A 23,329-nucleotide genomic window follows, 5' to 3' on the forward strand; every position below is an offset into this window, starting at 1 on the left:
ATATGAGGTCTTGTTTTTTGCGGGACGAGTTGACGTTATTATTGGTAACATTTTCGGGCACGTGACATCTTTTGACTGCTTTTTATTCCGATTTTTGTGAAGCAGAATGACCAAAAACCAGCTATTCATGAATTTCTTTTGTGAGGGGCGTTTATACCTTTCCATGTTTGGTAAAATTGATAAAGCAGTTTTACTCTTCGGGTCAGTACGATTACAGCGATACCTCATTTATATCATTTTTTATACAATAAAAACTATTTTATAGAAAAAATAATTATTTTTGCATCGCTTTATTCTGAGTATTCTGCTGTATGGCAGCTCGTTTTCAGCGGGACAAGATGACGTTTTCAGCGGTACCATGGTTATTTATATCCGTCTTTTTGATCACGTGATATTTCACTTTTTGTTTGGCGGTATGATAATAAAGCGTTGTTTTTTGCCTCATATTTTTTTTACAGTGTTCACTGAAGAGGCTAACTAGTGGGACAGTTTTATAGGTCGGGTCGTTAAGGACGCGGCGATACTAAATATGTGTACTTTTTTTGTTTTTTTATTTAGATAAAGAAATGTAATTATGGGAACAATATTTTTTTTTCTTTAATTCGGAATTATTATTATTATTTTTTTACACATCTAAATATTTTTTTTTTTACATTATGACATTGTCCCGGGGGGGACATCACACTTTATTGACAGATCGCTGATCTGACACTTTGCAGAGCACTGTGTCAGATCAGCGATCTGACGTGCACTGCTGGAGGCTTACAGGAGCCTGCTCTGAGCAGGCGCTTGTAAGCCACCTCCCTGCAGGACCCGGAAGTTGCCCCGTGGCCATTTTGGATCCGGGGCCTGCAGGGAGGAGATGCTCGGTACAAGGTGTGCACATCACCTTGTACCGAGGGTCTCAGGCAAGCCCGCAGGGAGCCCCCTCCCTGCGCGATGCTTCCCTATGCCCCCGGGGTTAATGTGCTAGGAGCGGTCCGTGACCGCTCCTGGCACATAGTGTCGGATGACAACTGCTATAGTCAGCTGACACCCGGACGGGATCGGCCGCACTCCCCCCGTGAGCGCGGCCAATTGCATATGACGTACTATCCCGCCACTGGGAATAAGTAATACGTTTTTTGTTCCTATTTTATTCCCGCCATTTCCTTGACAATTCCATTTTTTCCACTAATTTTAAATGTTTATTTATCAAAGGGTGTTGCTAACAGGATCCTCTGGGGCGTATCTTTAGACTTCTCTGCATAATTAGTGTAAGAGCCACTCCCCTTTTAAAGAGCATACAAATTACAACCAAATGAAAAGGCCCATATCTCTGGAACTGTATGGTGGATTTAAAAAAATAAAAAAGTGGAATAATTTGGGGTGTAGTGGGAATAATATAAGAGCAAAAACTGTCCACTTTTGACCTGTGATGGGCCTTTCGTTAAATGGCTGAACTTTCAAGGATTGAAAAAGGCTTAGCCACCTGGAAAGTTGTAAAGACCATACGTAAGTAAATCAATTTACATTTTTTAAGGTGCTGACGTTTTTTGCTTATTTGTGGAAGGAAGCAGAGTTGACACCATAAGACTAGCAGCTCATATCCAGAGTTTTCTGCTTTCTTCTTTTCATGAATAGAAAAATATGACATAGATAGGTACCTTATGGCCTGAGAGAGGCTTATAGTTTGAGGAGCTGAAAAGTTGCCTACACATGGGTGAATAAGGGCCACGTTTTTTTTCACTATCTCATTTCTGGAGTGCGGCCATATTTTACTGTATAGATAGGTAGATAGATAATAGAGTTGAATAAATATATAATATAAAAAATCTTACGGCAGCAGAGCATTATGGAAGTGATGACAAGACAGATTAGTAAGAAGCCACAAAGTCCTGCCAGGGGAAGCCATACATAGAGGTCACATGATAAAGCCAATGGTTTTGTCCCTTTATCTTCTATGGAACCTACAAAAAGATAAATTAATAACACAAAGAAGACACAATAGGCTTAGAGTCATTTATGTAACTACATACTAAATATAGAGATAAACAAAATCCTTAGAGCAAAACCACAAATGAGCACATATGGAAATAAAGAGTAATACAACAGAGTAATTAAAGGGGGCATTCTTTGCGTCTGGAGGAGAGAAGGTTTTCCCACCAACATAGAAGAGGATTCTTTACTGTTAGGGCAGTGAGAATCTGGAATTGCTTGCCTGAGGAGGTGGTGATGGCGAACTCAGTCGAGGGGTTCAAGAGAGGCCTGGATGTCTTCCTGGAGCAGAACAATATTGTATCATACAATTATTAGGTTCTGTAGAAGGACGTAGATCTGGGTATTTATTATGATGGAATATAGGCTGAACTGGATGGACAAATGTCTTTTTTCGGCCTTACTAACTATGTTACTATGTTACTATGTTACAACACGTGTGAAGCAAACCAGAATATGTGTTGCACCTTAGACTCCTCATAGCACCCCACTTTACCCTGATGACACCCCCTTGGCATTCTCTAAAGCTGCTACAACAGGTAATCACCTGGAATGACTTCCAATGAAATGGTCTGCCTCGTCAAGAGTTAATTTGTGGAATCACTGGCCTTCAGAAAGTGGTTGCAACTATCAAGTGTATTTTGCAGAGGTAGTGTTGGTTACACAGTCCCATACAGTGCTGATCCCTACTCCATTAGTGCTCTAAGCCAGAATATGACAAGAACCTCTTAATTAGGTAAAGCAAAATGACCGTCCATCATTACTATAAGACAAGAAGGTCAGTCAATCTGGAAAAATTGCTAGAAACTTGAAGGTATCCTTAAAGGCAGTCATGAAAAACATCAAGCGCCATGATGAAATTGGCTTTCATGAATGCCTCCAAAAGAAAGGAAGACCAAGAATTACCTCTGCTGCAGAGGATAAGTTCATCAGAGTTACCAGATTTAAAAACTGAAAATTTACAGCCCCTCTGATAAAAGCCCTCATTAATGATTCACAGACAAGTATTAGACACATCTCATCATCACCTGTCCAGTGCAGACTGTGAGAAGCCAGTACTGAGGAAAACAAACAAGACGAAGAGACTTTTTTGGGTCAACCAACACAAGATCTAGATGTTAGATCAGTGGAAATCTGTACTGTGGTCAGAACAGTCAAAATTAGATTCAGTTTTTGTGAGAAGCTAAAAAGTGAGTGGATGGTTTATACACGTGTGGTGTCCATCGTGAAGCACAGAGGTGTGATGGTCTGGGGTTGCTTGCAAATGACAGTGTTGCTGATTCATTACAAATTTAAGACACCCTTACGTAGCATGGCTACCACAGCATTCTGCATCAGCACATAATCCCATCTGGTTTATACTTATTAGGTCCATAATTGTATTGCAACAAGACAATGATCCAAAACACATCTCCAGGCTATATAAGGGTTGTGGGACCAAGGAGGACAGGAAAGGAGGCTGTGTCAGATGACATGGCCTTCACAATTACCTGACCACAACCCAACTGAGATGGTTTCAGATGAGATGGACTGAAGAATGAAGGAAAAGCAGCTGACAAATGATCAGCACCTCGGGGAACTCCTTCAAGTATGTTGGAAGCCATTCCTGATAACTACCTTAGGAACTTTAGAGAATGCCAAGGGTATATAAAGCTGACATCAGAGGATAAAGGGGGTACAGTCAGGAATACAAGGTGTAACGCACATCCTGGTTAGTTTCACAAGTGTTTCTTTATTCCTTGTTTCCATGTTTGTTGCTTTGTGGTCTTGCCGCCTTCAGTCTGATTCTAAAATGTGCACATTCCAATAAGAACAAGGAAAGCTATTGCATGAACAGGGGTGTCCTGACTTCTGACTGGTACTGTTTATATAGTAAATGAGTAAATTTCTGTAAATATTACACAATTACACACACATATTTATATAGTGGCATAGTGGGGACTCACCCTGAACACGCAGTGTGCCGCGTACGATGTATGACGTCTGTGCTATCTCAGGGTCTGTATGATTGTACATTGTGGTCAGTGTACTCTGCTCCTATTTGTGGTCAGTGTACTCTGCTCCTATTTGTGGTTAGTATACTCTGCTCCTATTTGTGGTTAGTATACTCTGCTCCTATCTGACCAGGAGTAATATGCGCCTAACCGTCCATATGATCACTCTGCTATTTTTCACTTTTATCCGTACCCCATTACCTGCAGTGTTGATATTATTTAACTTTATCACATGGGAGACCCCAATAAGATCCATGCGCTCAAAAGAGGTAACTTAACGCTCCAGGTCCCCAATACGTCGTCTCAGCCCTCACCTTCCAGGTGTCATGTTTGATAACCTTTGTCTGATTCTTTTCTCCTCACCCTAGACTGACTCTAGGTTTCTGCAGACCCTTGAGTGACAGAGACCCAAGGGGCCCATCTTCACTTCCAGTTTTCCTCCTCGTTTTCCGAGATCTATAACTTTTTGATTTTTCGGTTGTATCATGGCTTTGTTTTTTTTTGTAGTACGATCTGTAGTTACTTTCATTATAATATTTGGATGCTTGTGACTTTTTGATCTCTTTTATTCCATTTTTTGGGAGGCAAAGTGACCAAAAAAACACCATCGATTTTAACATTTTGATTCTTTTTCCATTTCAGAGTAATATTCTGATACTTTATCAGTTCTGACGGTTCAGCGATACCAAGTATAGAATTTTTGTTTATTTTTTTTTTCCTTTTTTAGATTTTATTTACATTCCATGAAAAGTGGCTGATATGACCTTTTATATTTTTTATACATTTTTTCCTAGATATTTTTAATTTAAAAAATAAAATTATTGGTCCCCATAGGGGACTTAAACATGTGTTTAATAGTTCGCTTGTCCATATTCTTCCATGCTGTAATCAATTGTAAAACTATTGAGCTGATATGAAGCCACAACACAAGTTGGACTTCAAAGGTGTATAAACAAGGTATACACGGAGGCTTTTCCCATGATATTGCAATCTGCGATCATGTTGGGAGGTAGCCCAAAAGGGGTCAGAAGAGACGCCTTACCCCATCTCCAACCTCTTAAATGATAATGCCACAATCGACAGCAGCAATCAGAGTTTGCTCCGATCACAGCAGGATGCCGGTTATGTAACACAGCCGACATCTGCACTGTACGGAGCAGCCTCCAGGGTGCACATCCAACATACATGAGCAGTGGATGGGGCAAATATTAACCTGGGCAGAGGGGCACATGAAAGGCAGAGTGGGGGCATGAGGAACCATGTGCCCCGGCTCTTGTGACTTGCCCAGTCTGCCTCCCTTTTCGGCTGCTGTCATCAATTGTGATTGACCAAGTTCAAAGCCAGACAGAAATACCCGGCATGCTGCATTTATCTGTCCGCAGCACGGAAATTTCTGGATTTTTATGTACAGCAGTGAAGGGAATCATGATGAACGGACCAAACATGGACACAAGAACATACTCATATCCTGTGCTGGTCTGTGCCCACTCACTGCATGACACTTGTTACCCGCAGTTCTGTTCTGTAAAACCCACATCACGTAAGTGGACAGGTCACTGCCTCCAGCAAGATCAACACCCTCATATCCTGTGGCTCTGAATATCATGATCATTTTTTCCAACCACTTTAAAGCAGTTTACAGGAAAAAAAAGATCAAGTTATTCCAGCAATTATAACGGGCAAAGTAGAGATAATTGTCAAAATATTTTTGATAGTTGCAAAAAAATAGATGGATGGTCAGAATGATGGACACAAATATAGATAGATAGATGATAGATCGATAGATAATAGATAGATAATAGATTGATAGATAATAGAGAGATAGATAATAGATATATAGATAGATAGATTAGATGATAGATTGATAGATAATAGATATATAGATATATAATAGATAGATAATAGAATTATAGATAATAGATATATAGATATATAATAGATAGATAATAGATTGATAGATAATAGATATATAGATAGATAATAGATAGATAATAGATATATAGATAATAGAGATAGATAGATGATAGATAAATAGATAGATAGATAATAGATCGATAGATAATAGATAGATAATAGATAGATAGAAAAACACATACTGTGCTTGAAAAAGTATTCACGCCCGTGAAGTTTTTTTAAATATTTTTTTATGTTACACCTACAAACGTAAATGCATTTTATTTGTATTTTATGTGATATACCAACGCTAAGTAACAAGTATATGTGAAGTGTAAAGGAAATAATACAGGGTTTTCTAATTATGCTAAAAATATAAATCTGAAAATTGTGACATGAATTTATATTCAGCCCCTCTGAGTCAATACTTTGTAGGACCACCTTTCTCTACAATTACTGTTGCATCGCTTTTGGGGTACATCTCTACCAGCTTTGCACAGCTGAAATTTTTCACCATTCTTTTTTGCAAAATATTCCAATCTTTGGCAGTATGTTTAGGCTGTGTGCACACGATGCAGAATTGGTGCCGATCCGCAGCAGATTTTTCTGCGCAGAAACGCTGCAGTTCCGCCCAGTGATTTACAGTACAATGTAAATTAATAGGGAAAAAAAAAGCTGTGCTAATGGTGCGGAAAAATCCGCACTGAATCCGCTGCGGATTGAAAAGAAGTGCATGTCACTTCTTTTGTGCGGAACTGCAGCGTTTCTGCACCCTTCCATTATAGAAATCCGCAGTGGTAAAAAACGCAGAAAATCAGCACAAAATCCACATTAATTCCGCATCAAAACCGCACGAAATCTGCTGCAAATCCACAGCAAATCTGCAACTGCGGTTTCTGCCAGGAGATGCGGATTTTGTGCAGAAAATTCTGCACCCCAATCCGCAACGTGTGCACATAGCCTTAGGGTTGTTGTCCTGCTGAAATGTAAACCTATGCCTCAATCTCAAGTGTTTTGCAGCCTCTAACAGGTGTTCCTCCAGGATTGCCCTGTATTTAGCACCATCCATTTTCCTATCAACTTTGACCAGCTTCCCTGCCCCTGCTGAAGAAAAGCCTCCCCACAGCATGATGCTGCCACCACCATTTTTGACAGTGGGGATGGTGTTTTCAGTGTTTTTTTTCTGCCACATATAGCATTTTGCATATAGTAACTCAAAATGTTCTGCTTTGGTCTCATCGACCAGAGCACCTTCTTCAACATGCCCTCTGTGTCCCCTACATGGCATGTGCAAAAAGGTGCATAGATAGACAGATAGAAGATAGCTAGTTATCTGATGAAGGAAAATGATGGTCACCTCCGAAAATATTAGAATATTATATTTCTTCCACACATCCAAATGAGACTCTGAGCGGCAAATGATTGATCATGGAGATGATATATCTGACAACTTGTGCAAAATATCTAGAAACTTTTACAGATCCTATAGAAATAGCAGAATGCATACTGAATCAGTACTGATCCATAAAATAGAAATTTATAGCAGATTTTTATCAGGTACCAGACTATAACATAATAATAAAAAGAAGTTTAGTTCTCTGTCCTAACTTGAAGCACCCTGACCAAGATATTGTTACTTATTGACCCTTCCATTTCCAGTCACCGAGCACCCAGGTCACATTTACCCCCAGCTCCCCACCTCCCCACATGTATGCCTTTACCAGTAAAAACACAAGTGTCTCTTGCAACACTTACCTGTGGGACAATTACACGAATCTCCCGCTGTTGTTCTCGCCGGAGGAGCTTTCGTTGATTTTGGTTTGGGTGTTGTCACTTAAAAGCAAAAAAAAAAAAAAGATTACTAAGTTCCTAAATACATTTTTTTTATTATAAAGTGTTAGATATATATAAAAAATATATACAGTATATTAGCAAAAACAAAAAGTATAAAAAATAAGGAAATATTAACAATCTGTAAAGAAATGATGTCACAGGCAGAATGATAAAATAAAATTGTGTGAGCAAAAATAGTAAAGAAAAAGTATGACTGGAATGAACCAGCAGCCATTACTCTCATAGAATACACATATACATATATATTTTTGGATATGGTTACCTTCAGGATATATGACCTTGAGGCCTGGGCTAATATGGAGGATTGAGTTTTTATTGATCAGGCAGTAGTAAGTTCCTTCATCTGTCGCTTCGAATTTCTCAATTTCCAGTTTGTACTGTATTCCCGACACACTGACTTTGAAACGATTTTTGTCGTTTTGCTCCTTATATGTAGATCTTCCTGTGGAGCTGACATACACAATAGATACCGGAGATTTGTCCCCTTTCTTATGACGGAACCAAAAGACGCCGACATTCGCGTCTTCTGACCCTTCCATTTCACATTGCAACTTCATAGGTTTTGAGCCGACCGGGGGCAAGGTTTCGCTGGTAAGCTTCAGCTGGTGAGTACCTGGAGGAGATGTAACAAAAGGGATCGGAAACTGGTGATCAGAATAATATCTAATTATTACTAGTGTTATTATGGTTGTTTATGGTATTATTATGTATTGCGATCATAATCAGCAGGTGGGATCAGGAGCCACAACCCCCTGTAGTGTCAGAGTTTAGAGGGGGCGTCCAAAGGGTTGAAGAGGGGGACTACTAATGGACCGGGCTGTAATGACGTGTTATTCTTTATCTTCTTTTTGACTCAATATAGCCCAAGATAGGTGGTGAGAGCTGAGCGAAAAAACAACAAAAAACCCCCCACGAATTTGTGATATTCTGTCGGGAGATGTTTATGTCTACACGTGACCACTCAGTGATGGTGATATAAATCGCAGCCTGTGGATGGTTTTATTAGCATCTCTCGATTGAATGGATTAAAGTTGTATAGTAAGAAATTACAATCCTTAAAGAGTTTTATAGAAAGGTAAGGATAGACATATCCGTAGATGCGAAAATGGAAAAACGATCAAATAAAAATGTAAAGATCAAAACTGAAAAACCAACTTCAGGATAAAAAAAAGCAAAATAAATAATAATAGTAAAAATAAATAAATCTGAAATGTAAGTTTCAAGATGTTAATCAATAGAGATATATTTGGTGTAGAAATAAGCTATAAATTAATACTGTAGATTGGGATGACTGGTGTATTCTGTAGCAAAATAATAATGAAAAAAACAACAAGCAAAAAAGCTACTTTTATTATTCTTTTTTTAATAAAAAAAGGAACTGGAGCTATTGGCTGCTCTGCTCCTTTTTATGGGACTGAGATAAATATACTCAATATTTAATTGAAGGCATCCAATGGAAAAGACAATAATGAACCATCATGATTTTAAGAAAAACAGCTAAAAATAGCTATCTTAAAAAAAGACCAAAAAAAGTTCCTGTCTCCAAAATGCATAAAAGCAAAATGATAAAAATGACCCAGATTACAAAAGAATTTATAGACAATATTCCTCGGTATGGACAGGTATGAATTAGCTCTGAAATTACGATTATGAGGAGTAGTAGAATTAATACTATGCCCTAAAGAGGAGGCAAAATAAAAGAATTTGCAATTACTCCGATTTGCGGAATATTTGCCCAACAGAAGAGGAAAGATGGATTCTTATCATTGTTTTCAATGGTATATGTATGGTTTTGTGGAGTATTTGCACACAACAACTTTTTCAGGCAGATTTGACCTCAGAAAAAAAACATGTCAAAAGAATAAAATATGCAAATTTCCTCTTGCCCTCTGAGAGAGAGAGAGAGAGAGAGAGAGAGAGCATTGCATGGCTTATAAGTCTCCTCACACAGGCATGTCACTTTCCACAGGGAGAAACTTTACCCCACAGACTCCCAAACAATGAAAATAAACATTTCTATATACAAACAACTCACTGTGCACATGTTCAGGCTTTTGAAAGTCAATTAACAGCTTAAAGTTTCTAAAAAAGGCAAACTTTTACAAGAAGTCACATGTCCATCCTCGAAAGGCGTTCCTTACTTTACAATACAAGTCAATAGGAAATGTCAAAAGTGTCTGAAAAACGTGACCCCTAGACCTCTTTTGGAGCATTTTTCAATTGGTTTTACTTAAAAAATCTCTATTAGTTTCTTAATTTTTAATTGTTGTCGACTGGAAATATAACAGTGAAAAATACTTCACAAAAACCATGGGAAAACCCTCCAAAAAAACGACAATGTCAAAAACTGTTGGAAAAAAAACCTCAGGAAACAACTGAAAATAACACACAAAAGACACTGCTGCAAAAAAAAACAACAACTCCAGACTTTTCTTCTGCTTGGAAAACTAGCGGGTTCACCCGAGTTTAAAAGGTGTTGTGTGCACATACACTTACACGGATTGTCTTGCGACGGCAAATCTTGTCTGTCTTGATGTCCTAATTGAACATATGGATGCATAGTGAAAGGAACAAAAGTGGCAAAATGGAGGGTCACTATGTAAGAGTCTCCAATTCTGATGGACATCGCTGTGGCTGAGGGTCCACCCACACCTTTATTAGCAGACAATGATTTTAACCAACCACCCGAGCAGCCGCCTCACCAACCACCCGAGCTGCCGCCTCACCAACCATTCGAGCTGCCGCCTTGCCAACCACTCGAACTGCCGCCTCACCAACCACCAGAGCTGCCGCCTCACCAACCAACCGAGCTGCTGCACCACCAACCTTCTGTCTCTTCCCCAGTATCCCGTAGAATGTAAGTCCGCAAGGACAGGGTCCTCTCCCCTCTGTACCAGTCTGTTATTGCAAATTTGTGTACTGTTAACTATATCTATAACCCTGTATGTAATCCCTTTCTCATGAAGAGAACCATGGAATTAATGGTGCTATATAAATAAATAAATAATAATAATAATAGGGAGTACAATCATTGAAATTTTCCAATAAGTCTATCTACCACCGAGATCTTCCATTGATTTTCAGCCAACAGTTATCACATACAAGTTCCCTATTTATCTAAATACTTGGCTCTTTTGGCTATGCACCCATCTCGGAAATCATCTCAGTTTGAGAAACAACAGAGTTTTAGTAAAAACAAAACTACTCGCACTTTACATTTACCTTTTATGTTTTCTTATCACAGAAGTTTTGAATTGTATTTGTAAAGATCGCGTTGCCAAAGTTCAACCCAAAACTCTACATTGTCTTGCAAATGCTGTAGTTTTCATGATCACTCCTAGTCCCTGGCATTTCTTACCAATTGTATTGACAAAGCAGTCCCCAAAAAATCATTTTAAATTAGCATAATCACTGGAGGTTTCCTATAGAAGCAGAAATGGTATAAAAGGATGACAAATGTGATCTTGGACCTTGGGGTTTCTAATTTTTTTCTGATTTTTCACACCTGACTAAAGGGTATTGTGATTGAAGATTTGCCATTTATGAAATGATAATTTTTGGATGCAAGTCCAAAAATTATCTATTGAGGAAAAGCCTATATGTAAATATAATAAGTATTTAGATGTATTTTCTAATTTTAACCCCTTTAACCCCTTTAACCCCACATCAAAGCAGGGACATGTCAGCTGTTTTGAACAGCTGACATGTGCCTGCAATAGCGGCGGGTGGAATCGTGATTCACCCGTTTCTATTAACTAGTTAAATGCCGCTGTCAAACGCTGAAAGCGGCATTTAACTAGCACTTTCGGCCATCGGACTGGAAATGCACGCATCGCTGACCCCGTGATCGGGGGTCAGAGATGCATCGGCATAGCAACCAGAGGTCTATTGAGGACCTCTATGGTTGTTGATGGTGGATTGCTGTGAGCGCCACCCTGCGGTCGATGCTCATAGCAATGCAGCAATTCTACTATATAGGAGCGATCTGAGCTTCTCTCCTATGTAGTAGAGCCAATCAGGCTATGCCAGCTTCTAGCCTCCCATGGAGGCTATTGAAGCATGGCAAAAGTAAAAAAAATGTTTTAAAAAATGTTTTTAAAAATATTAAAGTTTAAATCACCCCCCTTTCGCCCCATTCAAAATAAAACAATAAAAAACCAAATATACACATATTTGGTATCGCCGCGTTCAGAATCGCCTGATCTATCAATAACAAAAGGATTAACCTGATTGCTAAACGGCGTAGTGAGAAAAAAAATTCAAAACACCAGAATTACGTTTTTTTGGTCGCCACGACATTGCATTCAAATGCTATAACAGGCGATCAAAAGAACGTATCTACATCAAAATGATATCATTAAAACATTATTTTTTTTAGCAAAGCTTGGAATTTTTTTTACCATTTAGATAATGTTTAGTGTCTATGAACTCGTAATGACCTGGAGAGTCATAATGACAGGTCAGTTTTAGCATTTAGTGAACCTAGCAAAAAAGCCAAACAAAAAAACAAGTGTGGGATTGCAATTTCACTGCACTTGTTTTTTTTTCCCGATTTCTAGTACACGACATGCTAAAATCAATGATGTTGTTCAAAAGTACAACTTGTCCGGCAAAAAATAAGCCCTCACGTGGCCATATTGACGGAAAAATAAAAAAAAGTTATGGCTCTGGGAAGGAGGGGAGCGAAAAAACGAACACGGAAAAATGGAAAATACCCTGGATCATGAAGGGGTTAATAGTTAATTAAATAAAAAAAAAAGTTGATTGGCAGTTCCAATAATGGTTCTGGCTGGAGTAGTAGTATTCTCAGCTGACTCGTAACAGATTGGTAGTTCTGCTAAGGCCAGCTTTAAGGAAAGCATCCATAGCTCCAAAACAGAGCTATTTCTCGCGATCCCACCAGGAGTAAAGAATGAACTTGCTTAATCATTTTCCCCCTTAATATCTGCCATTGTGAGGGTCAAGACCACCTCCTCAAAGCTTGGCCAAATCTGGCCAGTCTGGCTGACAATCTTTCTGTTACCTAACATGTATTAACAACTTTAGTCCCTCACGCGTCACATTCTTTAATGGAACAACTTTCCTATTAGGAAACTAAATAAAATTTCATTACACATTTTTTTTTTAAATTCATGAAATTTGTTAACATTTTTGGCATCAAATTATTTAAAATGGCTGGTGGTTCACAGATATTTGAATGTTGCAAAGTTTTGTGCAAAGATTTCATCTGAACATAAAAGTTCTCTGGGAAACACCAGAGTACATTCGTGACCAAATTGTTTAGATTTATTTATTTTTTTAAATCTTGCAATTGATGAATCAAACAAAAACATTTGGAACCCTCAACTTCGCCCACGGTCCTGAACATAAACAGAAAGTAGGCGAGCACATATAAAATAGGCTAAAGAAGCAAATTAAAAGAGGAATAAAATAAATTAAAACAAAGATTGCAAATGAAAAACAGGTGAAAAATCTACGATAAAAAGGTGCAAATGATAATAACGAATCTGGCTCTTATATGTTTACTGTCTTTATATATTCAAGTTCCAGAATTCCCTGGACAGTCTGACAAAATAGGGAATGTTTCCCCCTGTCTGTAAATTTTTTTTACTTTTTGTTGTAAGAAATTGTATAGATTATTATGTCTGTAATTATCATAATTTTTACAGTTCATAGTGAATGGAGCTGATGTCTTCATATCAGAATTACGGGCAGGAGTCAAAGATCAATAATAAATTTATTGATTTATTATGGCTTTCTAGGGTGTCTGTATATAAATTTTGAATGACTGTGACTCTTTTTTGATAAACCAATCAGAAAAAAAAAAAAAAAAATCAACCATGTTATATAGGCCTGAAATCTGCCAAACTGGAGGTCTTGATCGACAATGTAACGGGAGACTTACCGACTGTCTCCGAGTTGCCGTGTTTAGCCCTCTCTTTCCGATGAAATATTCATTTATATAATTTTATATAATTAATAGTGACTAATACACAAAATACTAAAAATAATAGTAAACATCATCATTATTATAATGTGGCTGCTGAAAAATTAAAAACATTATTAATTTACTGTATATAAAAATTAATAATCGATGCAATGAAAAGAAAAAAAACAACATTTTTTTCTACTTTCCATAGCGCACTAATAATAATTTATTTAAATTTAAATACAATATGTAAAAAATATTTTTATGACCCCAAAATATTTATCTAAAATGCATCTTTCACTGGACAATGATCCATTAAATTCTTGCTGCTTAAACATTTCTTAATATAGATAATTACAGACATCTAATGGACATTTCACAAGGTTAGAACTTTAGGCCATTTTATAGATTTTTGGAAATTATTCTTTGCAATAGCTTACTTTGAAGTATATAATACTTAGAATGATGTTGATAAAAAAAAATAAAACTAATACAAAAACCACACATACATTAAAAAAACACAAACAACATGTTGAATTCTCTATCATGAGCTTCGATTATGAAAAAGAAAATTAGATTTCTACAAAATAATTATGGAAATTAATAATTATCAATGTGACTTACATAGGAAGAGGCAGAGAAGAATTGGAAGGAAGGTTATGGGTAACATAGTGTGAGAGACCATTACAGGGCTTCAGTCCTCACTAACTGTCAGCACAAGATTCACACACTTGGGGTCTCGGCAGCAGAGAGGATGTGATGTCAGACTCACACACAAAAGGAAGATTAATAATGCTGAAAACAAGTGAAACATACTACACGGAGCATAAAATAGTCTTCTGTCCATCAGCAAAGACCTGAGAATAATACTGTAATCTATAGTCTTCTAAATAGATGGACCATAATTAAAAGTAGCTTAAAGGAGTTGTACAATTTGATCCATCGAGGATTATTTGGAAGCTGGAGAAAGTTATGAAAATTATTGGCTAGAGACAGAGATCACTTAGATTCCTAATGGTTAAGTAAACATACGTGTGGAAACACAAGGGTCAATGGGTGCTCTCGTCCATGGCCTTGCTAGCTTTTATAAAGGCTTCATGGACTAGGGCTCATCCCACTGAACGCCAATACTCCTTTCCCGTCGGTAGAATACTACTCAGACAGCACAGGGTGAGGGTAAAACAGTGTGGCAATACTTTAGTGAACCAACAACAGACATTAACATCTATAATATAACGCTGGGAGCGTCACTCTGTCCGAAGCCTTTATAGACTGCGCAGGCGCAAGCGCCGGCGCAGTCTGGCCCCCACAGAGTAACGCTCCCAGGAGATCGCGGTATGCGTAAGCACTGAACGCATACCGCGATCTCCACCGGAGAGTCAGGGACCGCCAGGAGGGTAAGTATATTCACCTTTCCCCGTTCCAGCATTGCGTGCGGCTCCGTCTCCCCGCTCCTCTGCTGTGACAGTTCAGAGGGCGCGAGGACGCGCTTAATGCGTGCCGGAGCCGCCCTCTGACCAGTCACAGGCAGAGGACCTGGAGTGTGTCTTCAAGAAAATGGCGCCGGAAAGCGCGGACTGCGCAGGCGCCGATTCCTGCTGCCGGAATCGGCGCCTGCGCAGTCCGCGCTTTCCGGCGCCATTTTTTTGAAGACACACTCTGGCTCCATTGCAGGTGTGTCTTCAAGAAAATGGCGCCGGAAAGTGCGGACTGCGCAGGCGCCGATTCCGGCAGCACGTATCGGCGCCTGCACAGTCCGCGCTTTCCGGCGCCATTTTCTTGAAGACACACTCCGGCTCCACTGCAGGTGTGTCTTCAAGAAAATGGCGCCGGAAAGCGCGGGCTGCGCAGGCGCCGATTCCGGCAGCAGGAATCGGCGCCTGCGCAGTCCGCGCTTTCCGGCGCCATTTTCTTGAAGACACACTCCGGCTCCACTGCAGGTGTTTCTTCAAGAAAATGGCGCCGGAAAGCGCAGACTGCGCAGGCGCTGATTCCTGCTGCCGGAATCGGCGCCTGCGCAGTCCGCGCTTTCCGGCGCCATTTTCTTGAAGACACACTCCGGCTCCACTGCAGGTGTTTCTTCAAGAAAATGGCGCCGGAAAGCGCAGACTGCGCAGGCGCTGATTCCTGCTGCCGGAATCGGCGCCTGCGCAGTCCGCGCTTTCCGGCGCCATTTTCTTGAAGACACTCCGGCTCCACTGCAGGTGTGTCTTCAAGAAAATGGCGCCGGAAAGCGCGAACTGTGCAGGCGCCGATTCCGGCAGCAGGAGGACGAAGAAAATGGGCGGAAAGGAATGGCGTAAGTAACAAATTGCTGTGGCATGAAGCTGTGGCACTTCATGCCACAGCAATTTGTTATTTACGCCACCTGATTCCTTTCCGCCGCCATTTTCTTGGTCCTGCTGCCGGAATCGGCGCCTGCGCAGTCCGCGCTTTCCGGTGCCATTTTCTTGAAGACACACTGCCGACGCCATTTTCTTGAAGACACACTGCAGGTGTGTCTTCAAGAAAATGGCGCCGGAAAGCATGGACTGCGCAGGCACCGATTCCAGCAGCAGGAGGACGAAGAAAATGGGCGGAAAGGAATGGCGTAAGTAACAAATTGCTGTGGCATGAAGCTGTGGCACTTCATGCCACAGCAATTTGTTATTTACGCCACTTGATTCCTTTCCGCCGCCATTTTCTTGGTCCTGCTGCTGGAATCGGCGCCTGCGCAGTCCGCGCTTTCCGGCGCCATTTTCTTGAAGACAAAGTGCCGGCACCATTTTCTTGAAGACACACTGCAGGTGTGTGTTCAAGAAAATGGCGCCGGAAAGTGCGGACTGTGCAGGCGCCGATTCCGCCAGCAGGAGGACCAAGAAAATGGCGGCGGACAGGAATCAGGTGGCGCAAGTAACAAATTGCTGTGGCATGAGGCTGTGGCACTTCATGCCACAGCTATTTGTTACTTACGCCATTCCACATGACAGAACGGGGGCGCAGGATGGGAGCAGCACATGACAGAACGGGGGTGCAGGATGGCAGCAGCACATGACAGAATGGGGGCGCAGAATGGGAGCAGCACATGACAGGATGGGAGCAGCAAATGACAGAACGGGGGCGCAGGATGGGAGCAGCACATGACAGAACGGGGGCGCAGGATGGGAGCAGCACATGACAGAACGGGGGCGCAGGATGGGAGCAGCACATGACAGAACGGGGGCGCAGGATGGGAGCAGCACATGACAGAACGGGGGCGCAGGATGGGAGCAGCACATGACAGGATGGGAGCAGCAAATGACAGAATGGAGGCACAGGATGGGAGCAGCACATGACAGAACGGGGGCGCAGGATGGGAGCAGCATATGACAGAACGGGGGCGCAGGATGGGAGCAGCACATGACAGAACGGGGGCGCAGGATGGGAGCAGCACATGACAGAACGGGGGCACAGGATGGGAGCAGCACATGACAGAACGGGGCGCAGGATGGGAGCAGCACATGACAGGATGGGATCAGCAAATGACAGAATGGAGGTGCAGGATAGGAGCAGCACATGACAGAACGGGGGCGCAGGATGGGAGCAGCACATGACAGAACGGGGGCGCAGGATGGGAGCAGCACATGACAGAATGGGGGCGCAGGATGGAGCAGCACATGACAGGATGGGGACGCAGGATGGAGCAGCACATGACAGGATGGGGACGCAGGATGGAGCAGCACATACCAGGATGGAGACCATATACCAATATAAATGCTCGCCACCCGGGCATAGTACGGGTTCAATAGCTAGTATAGAATAATGCCAGAAAATACACAAGATGGTGCAAATTACAGTCTCAGCCTTCCACTGGCTTGCCAGTATTAGTGCAGCTGTGACTTTGGGGCTTCCAGGACTGACTAGCTCCACAGAGAGGAAGTAACAACAAGCTGACAGTCCATTGAAGTATGTGGCCAGGTGACCTGATTGACCCAACCTGGCTTCTCCAAATGTTTCCAGGAAGCCAGGTGACCTGATTGTCCCAATCTGGCTTCCCTGAACGTCTCCATGGGGCTAGGTGACTTAATTGTCCCAACCTGGCTTTTACAAATGTCTTCATGAGGCCAGGCGACCTGATTGTCTCAATCTGATTTCTCCGAACATATCTATGGGGCCGGGTAACCTGATTGTCTCAATCTAGATTCTCCAAATGTCTTTGAAGGTTCAGTGATGGTTAATGGAGCAGATCTGTATTCCTCCAGCTGGGGCCATCGTCCCGTATGCTGGCATCCTGTAGAATCTCTCTGGGACCAGAGGCAGATCCCTCCTTTATGGTTCACCACTGTCCTTCAGGCTATTTTCCACAGGTCAAGTGGGATGAGGTGATTCCTCATTGTTTGAGCATTCAATTTGCATAGTTTATCTTTCAATGTTTGCAGGTCAACAAGCTGCATGACTGGTACAATGGGTAATCACTATATTAGCAAACATCAATTGTTCAATGACCCTGCGTCCCTGTCATTCAGGGACAGCAACACAATAAGTTGCAACAAATATCAATTCAAGAGTCAACGTTCATGCTCATATGAACAATGGCTTATATCTCTTGACCTACTGGAAAATATGTCTGTCATAATTAAGAATAAATGTGGTGTCGTCACAATATGTTTGTAAAAAAGTGGGCTTTCTGCAATTTTTGAATAAGCTGTCCCTCCACCCCAAATAATAAATCAGGTTGACTTGACAACCCTGGCCACCGGCTCTAACCTGCTGGAATCTGTTGTGCATTTGACAACATTTCATTCCAGTAACCTGACTGCTGCAGGCAATTACAAGCCTCATTGGTCAGGCGGCCGAAGAACAGGACCCTATCAGTTCCTAACCAGGTGGAGAACACAACAGAATACTGGTAGGCTGAAATGACGGAGAGTTAGGACCTGTGAATATACCTTTTTTATTATTTTAAAACATTTGCTATCTTTTCTTTTTTTTGGAAGTTAGACAGCCCCTTAAGGAAAATAATTTTGAAAAGATGCTCCCTAATCAGATCTATAATAAATGTTTAAACCCTAAATAGATAGATCCAAAATATATGGACAAATAATAGGTGCATGTTAACCAAAAAGCCTTGAAATAGAGGGTTCCTCAATAGACAAGCCTAATATTATTATTATTAGATGGTGGCCCGATTCTAACGCATCAGGTATTCTAGAATATGCATGTCCACGTAGTATATTGCACAGCCCACGTAGTATATTGCTCAGCGATGTAGTATATTGCCCAGCAACGTAGTATATTGCCCAGCCACTTAGTATAATGCCCAGCCACGTAGTATATTGCCCAGCCACGTAGTATATTGCCCAGTGACGTAGTATATTGCCCAGTGACGTAATATATTGGCCAACCACGTAGTATATTGCCCAGTGACGTAGTATATTGCCCAGCCACGTAGTATATTGCCCAGCCACGTAGTATATTGCCCAGTGACGTAGTATGTTGCCCAGTGACGTAATATATTGGCCAGCCACATAGTATATTGCCCAGTTACGTAGTATATTGCCCAGTTACGTAGTATATTGCCTAGTGACGTAGTATATTGCGCAGCCACATAGTATATTGCACAGCCCACGTAGTATATTGGCCAGCCACGTAGTATATTGCCCAGCCACGTAGTATATTGCCCAGTTACGTAGTATATTGCCCAGTTATGTAGTATATTGCCTAGTGACGTAGTATATTGCGCAGCCACGTAGTATATTGCGCAGCCACATAGTATATTGCCCAGTGACATAGTATATTGCCCAGTTACGTAGTATATTGCCCAGTTACGTAGTATATTGCTTAGTGACGTAGTATATTGCGCAGCCACGTAGTATATTGCACAGCCCACGTAGTATATTGGCCAGCCACGTAGTATATTGCCCAGTCACGTAGTATATTGCCCAGATACGTAGTATATTGCCCAGTTACATAGTATATTGCCTAGTGACATAGTATATTGCGCAGCCACATACTATATTGCCCAGTTACGTAGTATATTGCGCAGCCACATAGTATATTGCCCAGTGACGTAGTATATTGCCCAGTGATGTAGTATATTGCCCAGCCACGTAGTATATTGCACAGTGAAGTAGTATACAGCACAGAGCCACGTAGTATATTGGCCAGTCACGTAGTATATTGCCCAGCCAGGTTTGTCACAGGTGAAAAAATAAAAAATAAACATATACTCACCTTTCCGAGGGAGCCCTTGTAGTCCACGGCAGGTTCCGGTCACAGGGTTGGTATTAGCGCAGGACCTGTGATGACGTCGCAGTCACATGACCGTGACGTCATGGCAGGTCCTTGTCGCCCAGGCGCGCAGGGCCTGTGATGACGTCGCGGTCGCATGACTGTGACGTCATGGCAGGTCCTTCTGCCACCGGAACCTGCAACGAAAGATGACGGCCGGCGCGAGTTGCAATGGAGGGTGAGTATAGCAGGTTTTTATTTTATTATTACTTTTAACATTACATTTTTTACTATTGATGCCGCATAGGCAGCGTCAATAGTAAAAAGTTGGGGACACACAGGGTTAATAGCGGCGGTAACGGAGTGCGTTACCTGCGGCATAACGCGGTCCGTTACCGCTGGCATTAACCCTGTGTTAGCGGTGACCGGAGGGGAGTATGCGGGGGACAAGCACAGACTGCAGGGAGTAAGGAGCGGCCATTTTCTTCCGGAGTGTGCCCATCGCTGATTGGTCGCGGCAGCCATGGCAGGCAGCTGGTGAGACCAATCAGCGAATGAATAACCGTGACAGACAGACATAAGGACAGACGGAAGTGACCCTTAGACAATTATATAGTAGATTATTATTTATTATTATAGCGCCATTTATTCCATGGCGCTTTACATGTGAGGAGGAGTATGCATAATAAAAAACAAGTACAATAATCTTAATCAATACAAGTCACAACTTATACATGAGGAGTGAGGACCCTGACCGTGAAGGCTCACAATCTACAAGGGATGGGTGAGGATACAGTAGGTGAGGGTAGAGCTAGTCGTGCAGTGGTTTGGTCGATTGGTGGTTACTGTAGGTTGTAGGCTTGTCGGAAGAGGTGGGTCATCAGGTTTGTTTTGAAGGTTTCCACGGTAGGCGAGAGTCTGATGTGTTTGGGTAGAGAGTTCCAGAGTATGGGTGATGCGCTGGAGAAATCTTGTACGGGAAGAGGCGATAAGAGGGGAGTATAGACGGAGATCTTGTGAGGATCAGAGGCTGGTGCAGGAAAGTACCGGGAGACGAGGACACAGATGTATGGGGAGACAGGTTGTGGATGGCTTTAGGGTTTTGAACTGGAGTCTCTGAGTAATGGGGAGCCAGTGCAGGGATTGACAGAGGGGAGAGGCCGGGGAATAGCGGGGGGACAGGTGGATTAGTCAGTCAGCAGAGTTTAGAATAGATTGGAGGGGTGCGAGTGTGTTAGAGGGGAGACCACAGAGCAGGAGGTTGCAGTAGTCAAGGCGGGCGATGATGAGGGCATGGACTAAGGTTTTTGTAGATTCTTGCTTTATGAATGTACGGATCTGGGAAATATTTTTGAGTTGAAGTGGAAAGGGCTTGGATATGTGGTTTGAAGGAGAGATCAGTGTCAAGGATTACCCTGAGACAACGAGCTTGTGGGACTGGGGAGAGTGGGCAGCCATTTACTTTAATGGATAGGTCTGTTGGGGGAGTCGAGTGAGATGGGGGAAGATGATGAATTCTGTTTTGTCCATGTTAAGTTTTAGAAATCTAGCAGAGAAGAAGGATGAAATAGCGGACAGACATTGAGGGATTCTGGTTAGCAGGGTGGTGATATCTGGGCCAGAGATGTAGATCTGTATGTCATCGGCATAGGGATGATACTGAAAGCCATGGGACTGTATAAGCTATCCGAGGCCAAAGGTATAGATGGAGAAGAGCAGAGTCCCTAAGACTGAACCTTGCGGGACTCCGACAGATAGGGGGCGAGGTGAGGAGGTGGTGTGCGAGTGGGAGACGCTGAATGTGCTGTCTGCTAGGTACGACAAAATCCAAGATAGGGCCAAGTCAGTGATGCCAAGAGATGAAACGGTCTGTAATAATAGGGAATGGTCCACTGTGTCAAAGGCAGAGGACAGGTCTAGGAGGAGGAGGAAAGAGTAGTGTCACTTGACTTTGGCAGTTAATAAGTCATTGGTGACTAATATATATTATATTTAGATATTGTGGAGGTTTGTGGAGTTTTTTTAATCAAAGCATAATAAAGCTGTCCTTCATAAACTTTACAGCTCCAAAAATGAAAAGTCTTTCTTTACCACAAATGAATAACAAAACAGTCCCTTATTTGGGTAAGGCAAAGTAAATCAAATGGCCTCACCAACTTGGCATACAGGCAGTTCACAGTCTCTAGCATAGACTATCCACCATGAACGGTCTTTCTCCAGCTCCAATACAAGACACACTTTGCTGACTTAACCCGGCTGCCTGTTATTAGGCCTGTAAGAAACGGACTGGAGTATGGGAGTGACTTTTTCCACCCGGGCTCTTCTGGTCACTCCTCAATCTCAGACCCAAAATTTAGTTGTAATAAAATCAATTTTAGTAGCACATACCTACCATAGGACCTTGCCTCCTGCTTTCTTACAATCCTAAATGTCTGGAACATAAATAGATGGCTGATATACAGTCATGGCCAAAAGTGTTGGCACCTTTGAAAGTATTTCAAGCATTACATAGAATTATATACAGTACAGACCAAAAGTTTGGACACACCTTCTCATTTAAAGATTTTTCTGTATTTTCATGACTATGACATTCACACTGAAGGCATCAAAACTATGAACTGCCTCCTGTGCCCTGACTACTGTGCAGGGTCTGTAGTAAAAGATACACAACACTGAATGCCAATCATGGGCCCAAGATCTGTACAGACATTAGGCAGGAAAGGAATATTGGGAAAATTTCATCTGCAGAATTATGAATGCTGCTCTGGAGAATAACATAGGCTTTAACTAAAATAATAAGTCAGATATTCAGTGTGAAAAAGGAGGGGGTCTAGTCAATAGCATTTCTTGGAATACTTCATGTTGCTTGTCTACTATATTCTATATGTATATCCATTGATGTTCCCCACTCGGCATGTGAACGCAGCAGATGTGCGGAGCCAGGTGTAGCATAGCATTCACTTACTTCTGTAGAGGAAGTGGCACGCGTTCCTTGAGGGTCTCGCGAAACCCACCACTGAAGTCCTGTGGTCCAAGTATCTGGCATCTCTGCACACGCCTAACTCTGAATGTAACCACAATTTACTTCCACCCTGCCGAAAGTGTCTAGAGGATCGGTAAACTAACAAGTCTGCCGAGACCACAGCGACACTAGAATAACAGGGTAAAGCTCGGTGGTCTACTGTAACATCCATCCATCGCTGTGTACATGAAACGATCCCTGCTTCATCTGTGCTTCTGAATGTGAATGTAACAACGAGAAAACAAAGAAAGTCTAGATTCTACTGCTAGAATAAAATGGTCTGGCTCTTTGCGGAAACAGCGCCTTACGCATCCACAGGTCATGCCTGGTGTTGTAGCCCCGTCCCATTCAATTGGGTATCTGAATACCAGGCACCACGAGGTCTAGTGCACCTTATATTGCCAGGCTACAGCTCTTTGACTTCTTCATATAGCGTAAAGGCAAAGCTGATGGCGATGCTGGAGCTGGCCT

The 23,329-nt window shown here is 41.9% G+C and overlaps 1 protein-coding gene across 1 annotated transcript in view; it reads right to left on the reverse strand.

Annotated features, from left to right (window-relative positions):
* Positions 1-14,368, reverse strand: part of CD8A (CD8 subunit alpha) — a 40,479-nt gene extending 26,111 nt beyond the window's left edge. Inside the window, exons 1-4 of the mRNA XM_069744938.1 lie at positions 14,272-14,368; positions 7,981-8,331; positions 7,620-7,697; positions 1,821-1,949 (exon numbers count right to left, since the gene is read on the reverse strand). Coding sequence (XP_069601039.1) covers positions 1,821-1,949; positions 7,620-7,697; positions 7,981-8,331; positions 14,272-14,332 — 619 coding nt within the window. The 5' untranslated portion in view covers positions 14,333-14,368. The remainder of the gene's footprint in view (positions 1-1,820; positions 1,950-7,619; positions 7,698-7,980; positions 8,332-14,271) is intronic.
* Between the last annotated feature and the right edge of the window lie 8,961 nt (positions 14,369-23,329).

The sequence above is a fragment of the Ranitomeya imitator genome, chromosome 1 (genome assembly GCF_032444005.1).
Source record: "Ranitomeya imitator isolate aRanImi1 chromosome 1, aRanImi1.pri, whole genome shotgun sequence".
Classification (NCBI taxonomy): domain Eukaryota; kingdom Metazoa; phylum Chordata; class Amphibia; order Anura; family Dendrobatidae; genus Ranitomeya; species Ranitomeya imitator.